The sequence below is a fragment of the Uranotaenia lowii genome, chromosome 3 (genome assembly GCF_029784155.1).
Source record: "Uranotaenia lowii strain MFRU-FL chromosome 3, ASM2978415v1, whole genome shotgun sequence".
Classification (NCBI taxonomy): domain Eukaryota; kingdom Metazoa; phylum Arthropoda; class Insecta; order Diptera; family Culicidae; genus Uranotaenia; species Uranotaenia lowii.
The window spans coordinates 131739917-131752667 of record NC_073693.1 but is presented as its reverse complement, the minus strand read 5'-3'; the positions used below and the strand labels follow the sequence as shown (position 1 = coordinate 131752667).

At 39.7% G+C, this 12751-nt stretch overlaps 1 protein-coding gene across 1 annotated transcript in view; it reads left to right on the top strand.

Moving 5' to 3' along the window:
• The first annotated feature begins 10144 nt into the window (after positions 1-10144).
• LOC129752618 (membrane-bound alkaline phosphatase-like) overlaps positions 10145-12751 on the top strand; it is a 28858-nt gene continuing 26251 nt past the window's right edge. The window contains exon 1 of the mRNA XM_055748392.1: positions 10145-10378. Within this exon, the coding sequence (XP_055604367.1) occupies positions 10193-10378 (186 nt within the window). The 5' untranslated portion in view covers positions 10145-10192. The remainder of the gene's footprint in view (positions 10379-12751) is intronic.

Sequence of the window (12751 nt, the reverse complement as noted above, 5' to 3'; positions counted from 1 at the left end):
ATGCTATGGTTTTCTACATTTTCAAGGTATCATAAGGTATTTTTTTGAATTTTTTAATAAGTTATTTTACCCAAATTCTGACTGTTTAAAAAAAGCAATATTTTTTGGATTTTGAAAAATGGTGGGGAATCGTGGGCCACCAAATCCAATTGACCAAATAACAGGCAAAGTTTATGAGTTGACCCAAAACTGTGATTTCCTAATTCATTTCGTTATTTAAATGCAATTTCAGATGATGAAATAAAAAAGAGAGCTGTGTATAATCGCATAGATTCCAAAACCTGGCTCGCGAACGTTTTGGCAAAATTTCTTATATAGGATGGACAAAATATTATTCATAACTCTTCATTTGGCATAAGAAAACTTCGCAGATAGGTAAAACGTGTTTTGAGTTTTGAATTTGATAAAAACATAAAAATATAGGTGATTCAAGATGTGTGGCCCACGATTCCCCACAAGCTATGATTTGCAAATTGGTTGCGTTTGTGTGACTTATTGATGTTTCATCAAAAAATCCTTTTCCACGTGAAAGATCATGACAAAACTAAGATCATAAGCGTATGAGCATATTTTTGTTATGCACTTTAGGTTCCACATCGATGAAATTAGCGGGTGTTTTTTAAATTATGTAAGTAAATTTGTCTACCTTTTTTTAGCTTGATAAATAAAAGAAGCATATGATGCGTATTTCAGTCAATAACATATAGGAATACATGCTCACGCAAAGCGACGACGATGACAGTTGGTTTGAGATTTTTATCTCAACACACATCTGAGATATTAAAAGTGGCCCACGTTTCCCCATGGCCCATGATACCCCACTCTCCCCTATGATTGATTTTAGGCATTCAACTATAAAATATAATAAACTCAACTATAACCTGCTGGTTGACCTAACGCAATCAACTCAGATTCAACCGTAATGGAATAATTGATTTTTTGAACTTCAAATGACAATAAATCTTAATATTATTGTTTTTAACGCAAATTACTCTTCATACCTGGCCGTGGTAAAAGATCTCCACTATTGACGATCCGGGGCCGGCGTTTTCACTTGGTCCCAGTCAAGACTCTTGTCGACAGTTCGTATTTCGGCAGCTAGGCTTCGCCGCCACGAGTTTCTGGGTTTGCTTGTTTTTCGATGGACTTCTAGAATCCATCTAAGCGCCTCTCTGCAAATCTCGTCCTCATCTTTTCGCAGCGTGTGCTCAATCCATCTCCATCAATATTTACACTGCCGGCCAAAAGTTTGGGATCACCCGCTAAAAAACATGCAAATTTTGATCGTTCATATCTCAGCCGTCTTAGGACATATTGCAAATCTTCTGATCTCATTTGAAAGATAATGAGTAATAGCTATTTCGGAGGTATTTTGCCCAGAAATAATGTTTTAGTTTTGCACCTAAAACTTAACCTAAAGTTAGAACATTTTCAAAACATCGCACTGAATGTTCAAAGCCGCTCATCTCGGGATAGGGTGGAACTTATTTAAAAATTTGAGTTGCATTAGAATCCTTATTCTATACTTCTCAAAACACAATCACAATTTTTCTCATCTAACATCGTATTGCAGATCTGAAGGGTTCATTTGAAAGCTTAAGAATTGTTGTTTTTTGATAAATTCATTAAAAAATCAGAATCATAAGTGTGAATTTTCAAAAAACAATAAATTTCAGGAAATTTTTTATGGTTATCACTTTAAAATATAATTTTTGTATGAATTTATGAAAAAACAACAATTCCTAAGCTTTCAAATGAACTCTTCAGATCTGCAATACGATGTTAGATGAGAAAGATATGAATGAGATAAATTTGCATGATTTTAAAAAAATGATCCCAAACTTTTGGCCGATACACCATACTGAAGGGTGATCCCAAACTTTTGGACGATAACTTAAGTGTCTATTTTAATGATTAAAAGTGCATTCTTAAATTTTAGCACACAGTTTTTTGATTGTGTTTTTAGAAGTAAAGAATAAGGATTCTAATGCAACTCAAATTTAGAAATTTCGTCCACCCTATCCCGAGATGATCGGCTTTGAATATTGAGTGCGTTTTTTTGAAAATGCTCTAACTTTAGGTTAAGTTTTAGGTGCAAAACTAAAACATTATTTCTGGGCAAAATACCTCCGAAATAGCTACTGCACATTATCTTTCAAATTAGATCAGAAGATTTGAAATATGTCCTAAAACGGCTGAGATATGAAAGATCAAAATTTGCATGTTTTTTAGCGGGTGATCCCAAAATTTTTGGCCGGCAGTGTACGTTCCCGAATCTCGGTTTCTACCCAGCTAACATGAAATCGTAATAAAAATGATAATCCAAATCGAATATTAAGACATTTTCAATAACTATCGTAAACACGTAGGTATTCAGTGATTTTCTATCATTCATTTACGACAAGCTTTGCCCAAAAAAAATTGAATCGTATAGCAGTTTAGTCAATTCGTAAATATGTCTCCAAAAAGTTGAGAATATGCACTTTCGACATTTACGATTTGAGTGAACTGAATTACGATAAATGGGCGGTCCTTCAATAGACACTCTCTCCGGTCTCTTCCTTTGACCGGTTCGTAAAAAGAAAATCTCACTTATAGAGCTTTAGCGTTGACCATATCAACTGATGAGTTGGCATCGGGGTAAGATACCGGTCTGCTAACTCGGAGGACTGGAGTTCGAATCTCGGTCGGGGAAATTATTTTTCGTTTATTTTGCTTTTTGTTGGAAAATAGAATCATTGGAATTTTGTCATTGTAGATATATCGCCTCCACTTTTGTAGGTATATACTATTTTGGTAAGTTAAATACAATCTTTTTATCTGGTATATTTGTTTGAATAATTCTGTTGTTCCTGCGTTATACCTTCATAAATGTTTGCTGGGTAGCGCCCTTTGATGACACCGGCGATGTAGTTCCTCGTTTGAGGTCCAGTTGCCAGGCCACCAAGCGCGGATGATTCGGCAGGCAGCGGTTTACAAATACTTGCAGTTTTCGCTTAGTTACCGCATATGTGCACCAAGTTTCGCACCCGTCCAGCAATAAGGATTTGACGTTTGAGTTAAAGATTCGAATTTTCGCTCGCAGATGTTCCGGAGACTCGCAAACGCAAATCGGGCTTTTCTGATACGGGTTTCGATGTCTTTCTTGGTACCACCATCAGGCGTTATCTGGCTATCAAGATACTGGAAGTAATCCACTTTTTCAACCTGTTGCCTAGCCACCATGAAACTGCTGGAGTTTCCTGTGTTGATCTGCTGCCTTGGAGCTTTCGTCGTGAGGTCGTCGAGTATCCGGGTGTGTTTGGAAGAGCAACATAATATCGTCTGCCAGGTCAAGGTCGTTCAGTTGCTCCATTATTGAAGGATTCCACGGCAATCCTCGGTTCAGTGCACAGTCAATCGATCCAGTTAGAATCTCATCCATTACGATTAGAAAAAGTAGCGGTGATAAGATACATCCCTGTCTCATTCCAACACTTACTGGGTTTGGATCGGACAAGACATCATCGTGCAGGACCATACACGAAAATGTCTCGTACAGCGCTTCGACGAGATGGACGTTTTTCTGGGACTCCTCGTCGCCTTAGAGCCGCCCAGATGTTTTCATGATTTAGTCGGTCGAATGATTTTGCAAAGTTCGTTGGAATTCGTTGATTTATTCCAGTATTATTCGTAGCGTTGCGATGTGGTCCCCACATGATCGTCCGGAACGGAATCCAGCTTGATGCCGTCGGAGTGTAGCGTCGATTTTCTCCTGGATCATGTTCAGTATCACTTTACAGAGTACTTTGAGGGTTGTACAGATCAAAGTTATGCCTCACCAGTTACCGCACTCTGTCAGGTCTCCTTTCTTCCGGACCTTTACGAGGATACCCCAAGGATAGGCCGGTCGGCTTTCAGCATTTCAGCAGGGCATGCAATCGATCCCAGGTGACGACGGCTCTTTCTCACTCTTCGGCTAGGGAGTTTGTCCAGGCTCTATTGTCTCGTCTACAAGCTTGTTTAACTGCCTTTTCCAGCTCCGCATATCGTAAGCGGGCGGTGGCTTTGGGTGACCCGGTACATGCCTGCTCAATTCCGACTTTCGCCTTTCTCCGCTCATCGACCATCCTCATCCAACATCCATTCACTTCTTCTTCTAAAAATTTTAACGAGAGTACCATGGCTCGTTGTGATAAAGGCATTCTTGATTCCACACAACTGTTCTTCGACTGTTCCTTCTGTCTGCAATTCCGAGGATCGGGACTCTAGCTGTTCAACGTATGAACTTTTCACCTCTGGATTCTCCAACCGGCAGACGTCGTATCGATACCCGACTTTCTCCTCGCGCCATTGGACACGCGCAGCTCTTTTTGCATCCGACCACCTCGTCCTTGGCGAGATACGACTTATCTCGCCAAGGACGAGGTGGTCGGATGCAATGTCTTCGCTTTGTTTGTTGCGGACGTCAAGACGGCTCCTTCTCCATTTTCGGCTGATGCGGTGGTCAATTTGATTTTCTGTTCGGCAATCTCGGGATACCCAAGTGACCTTATGTGCTGGTCGATGGGGGAAGAGCGATTCACCGATCACCATGTTGTTGTTGCCCCAAAATTCTACTAACAGCTTTCCGTTTTCGCTCATCTGCCTTAGGCCATGGTGCCACATGATGCGCTCATGGTCCTGATTGTCGGGGCCAATCTTTGCGTTGAAGTCGCCCAAATGGATTTGTCATCCTTCGTAATTTTCTCAATCATCGAACATAATTGTACCGGATAAGTTTTTCAATAACGATCCGGCAACTGCAACGTTGATAAAGTCGCGAATGCCATACAGATGGTAAAACGAATATAATCGAAACAAAAAAAAAATTCTAAAGGATGAAAATCCCAAAAATAAAAACAAATCCTAGCAAAAAGAGATTGTGTTGATGAAATGATGCGTGAAATGGAGAATTAAGGCGTCATTGAAACATCCAAAAGCCATTGGTATTCTCCTATAGTTCTGGTCAAGAAAAAAATGGATCCTTCGGGTTTTTTTTTATACATTACATGAAACTTTATGACATTATTAAAAAGGTTTCTTATCCCCTCCCCAGGATTTATCTCACTCTAGACGCTCTCGGTGGTTACAAACTATTCTCTACGATAGATCTACAAAGCGGGTTCTGGTAGGTCGAGATGGATCCCGTCGAGCGTGAGAAGACAGCATTCTCAACCGGAAAATCCCTTTGGGAATTTTCAGTCATGTCATACGGACTGTGCAACAGTCCTGCTGTTTTCCAAAGGCTCATGGAGCTCGTCTTAAATGGTGTTTCCTGGAGATTTTATCTCATATACATGGATGGCATTATAGTGCATTTTCGAAACTTCGATGAACACCTAAAACACCATGAGGAAGTCTTCAACCGTCTGCGTGCCCAACAAACATTTTAGGCAGTGTTCCGAAAATCAATCAAAACAAACACTCAGGATGCGTTTCCTGTTGGAAACATTCTGATTGTATAATGGGATAGCGCCTCTCGTAACTGCTTCGCCTGGATGGTATGCAATCTCGATCAGCGCTACATTCAGCTATGCAAACCGAGTCGCATTCAGAATCATCGGTTTGCAAACATCGCATATCGGAGATGAGTGAGATACAAACTGATCCATTCTGAATGTCGCTCACTCAGTATCTGCCTGATTTATATGAAATTCAAAATTATTTTTTGCAGGACGAGAAAAATCAAACAGTTGTGCGGGACACCATAAATTCTCAGTAACTTTAACGTGACGGACGACAGTATAAAAAGAGAACTTGTAAAAATTGAAAAACATGGCGAAAGTGAACATCTTTCCCTCACAAACACAACTACAATTTGATTTTGATCATACTGATGTTAAAAAACGTTATAAAAACAAATAAACTTATTAATTTGCTATGTTTCAAATCAAACAAAATACGCTAATCATCGGTTTCATGTATCACTCACTCACTACCTGATCCATTCACTTCTGATCGAAGACCAACATGATTCGCCATATGCATTGCGCATTGGTGAGATTCCAATTTGATGGTGGTGCTGCACTGTTTCGACAGCAAGCATCGTGCGAAGTTATCTGTATTTTAGCGATGAGTTGAACGATCGATGATCGGGTAGGTCCAGTAGCAATCAATAACGAAACCCGACCGCTGTACGTTCAGCTGCGAAGTGCAATCAGAAACATTCATTGAAAATGAGTGATTTTCGGAACATTGATTTTAGGAGGTATATTGCAGAAACAACAGAATTATTATTCAAACAATTATACCAGATAATAAGATTGTATTAAACTTACCAAAATAGCATATAGCTACAAAAGTAGAGGCGATATATCTACAATGACAAGATTCCAACGATTCGTTTTCCCCACAAAATGCAAAATAAACTATTTCAAGTAATTTGAGTATTTTACGATTTGACAAAACTGCTATCCGACTCAACTATTTTTGAGCAGAGCTTGTCGTAAATGAATGATAGAAAATCACTCAATACCAAATTGTTTACAATGGTTGTTGAAAATGTCTTAATATTCGATTTGGATTATCAAATCTATTACGATTTCATGTTAGCTGGGTGGTGTCGATGGTTTTCAAATTCGATCCCCATTCTGAAGGATTAAAAATCAGGCTGACGGAAGCACCGATACTTGCCTTTCCCCAGGAGGCCGGAAAATATGGTTTGTGACATTGGTGCCTATTTATCACAAAAACAGGACGGAAATGAACACTCGAGAGGAGTTGGCGGCTGTGGTAAAAGCAGTTCAGCATTTTCATCACTATCTGTATGGCAGACGTTTTCTACATAAACCCACAATGTTGCTCTTACCTGGCTAAAAAGTTTCAAAGATCCGGAAAGACAAGTAGCTCGATGAATTGAGCGCTTCTCGCTTTATGATAACGTTAGCGAGCATCGTTCTGGATTACGCCATACCAATGCTGATGGACTTTCTCGAAGGCCATGCTACGCTTCTGGTTGTAAGCACTGCACCAAACTTGATCAGATGGTGCAAAACTTCGCTACCACAGACCAGCATGTGCAGATGTGTCTTCTTTTATCTAGGTACTGATGACCATCGATTTCAAGAGGCACAACAGGAGGATGATGTACTTCGGAACGCTATATCGTGGATGAACCAGGGTGGAAGTCCCTCTTTGGAATCAATCACTGGTCTGAGCCCGTTATGCAAAAGCTACTGGTCAATATTCGATACACTTCTGGTACATGACGAGCTGCTTTGCCGGACAGTCATTGAGTATCCTTATTCTCGTCGTCAAATGATAGTCCCCCGTGCAATGGTAAACGAAATCCTGAAGCACATACATAGTGGGCATACTGGAGGTCATTACGGAATCACCAAGACTCTGCTCAAAGTGAAGCAAAGGTTTTACTGGATCGGTATCTCTAGAGATGTCAAATTGTGGTGTTTATCCTGCCAGCAATGTGGGGCACGTAAGGGGCCGTCCAAAAGGAGTCGTGGCGAGCTTCAACCATCGATCGTCGGGGAACCATTTCCAAAATTGGGAATCGATGTTCTCGGGCCGTTCCCAGTCACCGATATAGGCAACAAATGGGTGTTAGTTATGACAGACTAAATGGCCAGAAGCTGTGGCCATCCCATCGCAGACTGCCAAAATAGTTGCTAAGGCGTTATTGAAAACAGTGGTTTGCCGCTTCGGAGTTCCGAGACAAATAAACTCCGACCAAGGTAGAAATTTTGAAAGTGAAGTTTTCGGATGCCTTCTCAATGTCTTAGGAGCGAAAAAGACAAGAACTACCCCCTTACATCCACAATCTGACGGACTTGCCGAACGATTCAATAGAACACTCCTAGATTTTCTTGCAAAATTCATCGAAAAAGATCAGAAGAATTGGGATAAGCTTTTACCTCTAGCCTTGCTCAGTTACAGAGCTTCTACTCAGGAAAGTACAAAATTCACCCCTGCCATGCTCAATCTAGGACGTGAAATGATTCTTCCTATCGACTTGTGGAGAGGAACTCCACCATCAATACCATGCGACGTTCCGCAATGCGTGAAGCAAAAGATAGCAGCTATGAATGCAGTTCATGAAATCGCCAGAGATCGTTTTGCCATGACAGCGGAAGCAATGAAGCAGCGCCACGACAGAAGAGCTTATCAGCCATGTTTCGACGAAGGACAACTTGTTTGGTTGTATAACCTCGAACGACGAGTAGGCAGGTGCACAAAGCTACAATGTGATTGGGTGGGCCCTTGTAAAGTTCTGCGGAAAATCAGTGATCTTGTGTACGAAATTAAACGAGAGCAATCTGGACAGACTGGCAGCGTTTACCGGAAATTTTGTCGGGACGACTAAGATTTTAGGGGGGGGCAGTGTTACGTAGTTCTGGGTAGTGCCACAATTAAAGGATGAGGTAAAATGGGAGAAAAGTGGTGAGTTGCACTAAATTATTCAGTTATGAAATAAAGCTTGATCTGTAATCCACGACTTGAGCGACCTAAATAATATTTCGGGAATATCATGGTTCCGTAGTTGTCCGCGTTCCGTCGCTTGACAAATTCCAACGGTCAGAATCCTGTTGATTGCCTTCCAGCATTCGCGTTATCTATCGAAAGTTAATCCCTCTAAAATTCCTCTCGTAGCAATATTTATAGTTAAACGCATAAAATCAATCATACCCCTCAAGTTGAATCAATTGTTTGTATTGTTGAACGCAAAATATCGATAAGTTAATCCATCATATATGTACATGGTTGAAAACTTCAGATTCATAGTTGGTCGAGAATTGATCAGATAAAAAGTTGAATATAGGCAGAATATGGTTGGAAAAACTTTATTCTCCGTGATGATACCAACTGAATTTGGCCTAAGGCCCCAAAAATGTCCGATTTTTTAGCATATCCGATTAAAAATCGTCCGATTAACGAGCGCGTACTGTATTCAGAGTTCACAGTTCTTACCAATCACATATATCAAGATATAATAATTTTAATTGGAAAGATCAAAGATATCGTAGTATGTTCCACGTGATCCACATTCAAATTAATCCATTTTCCCATGATGGATTGCAATCGACAGAAGTAGATTTCCTTAATCTGATCAAATCAAATGAATTACTTTTCCCATTAACAGATCAATCTGCCACTTTAAGCCATTCAACGTGCTCGCTTATCTTTATGGTTCAATCCGTTTGTTTTTTTTTTTTCATTGATTAGGTACTACTTGGTGATAGCGCAAACACAAGCCGGGCAAATTTCTATTGTTGCTCAGCGGCCAAGATATGTCTGTAATCAGCTCAAGCGTTGCAGACCAAATAAACTCTCGTCGACCGAAGCTGACCGGGGAATGACAAATATGGTTCCACCTGATAAGTGGGTGCCGGGTGCAAAAAAGGTAGAAATTTTTGCACACGTCCCCAATCGGTCAGAGACGGTGATGCGATGTATGCGTGTTAAGTACCTGACTTGACTTGCCATTGAAGAATTAAGAGGTTTTCTTCAACAAAGGTTCATTGCGTGGGGGGTTTGCGTCTCGGTTGAACATTTTAATTAGTGAACCCTCTCTCTGTAGACTTTTTTCGGAAACCTTTTAATCCTTTCCGAGAATGAATCAATTTATCAAGATAAGTATCTTAATTTAGCGGGAGATGCTGTTACGGATTATTTCTTCTGAAAAAAAAACTATGGTCTCAAATTGTGTCAGGACTCTCCTCGGTCGTCAAGAGGAAGAATCCGAAAAAACAACATCGCTCGGACACCAGCCAGTGGTTGATACCGGTTATTGAGGCCGTCATTATTGCTCTCCGCTTTCCAGTTTTTGTTCGCTTATCTTGGAATTGATCTTTGGATGCTGTCTCATGTGGTCATACTTTTTCCACTCTTCGAGATGGGCAAAAGCAATCATAAAACTGTCCCTCCAGGGTATTCACTTGAAGATGTGGGAGTTGCTTTCGTTATGCTTTTTTTCGAACACTCCTGGATAATTTAAGATGAGTAGATCAGAAATGAACCAACTTTCTTACCTTTCATCTACTTTTAAAAGAAGTTCACCGGATGAATTCAAGAGCTCTTTCTTCGATTATTTCTCCCTTAAAAAATCAAGACATCGATAAGCGTTATCAATCGTCTATAAATTCGATGAACTACCTGTACCATCGCAGTCAGTCAACTTTTAATCCGCTTTTCGATAAGTGCTCAACAGCGTGCCGCGATGCTTCGGAATAAGTCGTTTGGCGGCGGGTCGCGTTTCGCGATATTAGCGACGCTTCTGGGGCTGGGAATTTTCCTACAAGGTTTCGGTGACGTTGTTGGCCACGAAGAGCATGATCCCCACTATTGGCAGCATCAGGCTCACGAGTTGCTGTTCGAGAAGAAGGATTACACAATGCAGAAAATTGTAAATAATTTGAATTACTCACAGCTTTACAGTGAAAGTGATAGTGACAGTGAAATGAGTGATATTGAGTGTAATATAAGTTCATTTTTTTATGGAACCTACTTGAAAAGTGCTTCGAGTGACTAGGAATATATGATGATGTCAACGAAAGAAGTTGTTCATTAGAGTATCTCCTCTTCAAATACACCGAAATATGTTCAAAAAACATTTTATTTTCGAAATCATGAACATATTATATTTTTTAAGCTCAAAGGAATAAGCTTTCAGAAAAGATGTATCATCTTGATCTATTGTAAACACACTGCAACATGATGTACACATTAGGTCTCAAGTTTCACTTTCATTCAAGTTTTGTCAAAGTTAATGTCGAAACACGTTTTTACTTAAACTTGTTGACTTGGGGCCAAAAAGAGCACAATAAGCAACCCCTTGATAACTTGAAAGTTCAGTCGAGTTTTGTTTGTCTATTTTAAAAACGCAGATGGCGCTTTTTTACATGCTTTTTAAATCATGTATATTAAAAGGGCCCATCATCAAATTTAGTGCGAGTCAGGTTTTTTAAATACTATCGCATAAAAATTTTTTTTTTCCAACCAAAATTGTTATTCTCAATCAATATTGTACCAATTTACTTTTTTGTATAGGAAATGTGTTCTTTGCAAAAAACGGAAAAAGTTTTGCTATGATGATATTGTTTTACCCTTCTGAAATTTCGTATGCATAGCATTTTATGAAAATCAATTGTTTTTTTGTTTCGATTATATTCGTTTTTACATCTTAATGCGATTCACGACTTATAAAAATCAATTGAAGATAATTGTGGTTATTGTATACGATATTTCCCAGAAAAACTGCTAGTCTCAAAAAAAAAAAAACCAGACGGATATCTTGTAACTATTTTGATCATCCCAAAAGTTTTAGGCCCAATGAAGGACACACAAATCACCGGATCGGAAAATCGAACCAAAATCGGTTGGATTTCGGTTCGTTCAACCCGTGAATCGATCGGAAATCCAACTAAAAATCCAACCTAATTCGGACGAATTCAGAGTTCTGGTGACACAAGTTTCCTGACGACGCGACGCGTTGCCAAAATCAAACTGTCTAAAAAATTGGTCCCGATTCCCAGACCGAATTCTGTCCGGATTTTCAGACCAAACTCGGCCAGATCCCAGAGGTTCGTTTTCTAAATCAAAATTTAATATGGCTGCCATCGTAAATTTATAAACTAGATATTTGATTTTTTCAAATAGTTCAAATGATTCGTAAAAAATGTATTTTATTCAACATCTATATAACACATTACATTTATAATCATTTATAATCACGAAAACAAAACATTCTTCGACAGGCTAACACCCTCGCGTTACCTCGAAAATCTGGATTGGTTTACCGATGCTTTCGACCAGACCAATTCTAAGCACCCAGTTATGTTGCTTGGACCATTAATCCACCAAATTAAATGCGTGTTCCAGACGAAACACCCGATTAGAAGTTATTATTCGGGAGAACTCTCGGATGACGGGCACCGTAAATGAAGTGGATTTAGATAATCCATATTCTGCTGGCCTTGCGAAGTGTCCCCGCTAGGGTTGATTGCCTGGAAAATGGTTTTTGTTCTTAACTTTGCTTTAAACAAATGATTTCAAAAAACTTACCTGAGAAAGTTTTTGGAAGAAATTTGATTCGCTTTCCGTCGAGAATGGTACCAGTAAAAAAATATGACATATAAAAAACATGATTGCTATGATTGACACCGCGTCCACCGCGGTGACGATTCGAAACTAGACGACGCGTCGCGTCAATTCGGTCATGAAAAACTGACCGAACCCAAAACAAATCTGGACCGATTTGAACTGTCAGGTCTTGTCTTCGACGCTGCTTCTAGCAGCAGGAAATTGGCCGGAAAATCGGACGAAAATCGGACGTTTTTTAACTGACAAGCTTTCTTATGACAGTGATCGGTCCGATTGTCAGACGCGCTCTGATCCGGGTCATCGTGCTTGCTAAGAACTTTTGCAAAAAAAAATGGACTCTGAATAAAACTAACCTATAAATTTTGAATTCGAAACGATTCTTGAATCAATCATTCGAAAACATTTTCCGATTTCAGTCCTGTCGACTTGTTAAGCAGGTGAATTTTCGATTTGTCTGATCCGGTGAACCAGAAAAACCTGGCACACGCGAAACCTCATGTTGCCAGGGTATTGACCATCAACCTGTATACATATTTCAGGTGGCGATGGAAATCCCGTGCTAAGTGTTTGTAAAAATATTTTTTTGTAATCATTGTAATCATGACAATTCGTGACGTCAGTTGCATTTAAAACAAACAACCATCATCGCTGTATCAGCGTAAACTAGAGAAAAAAT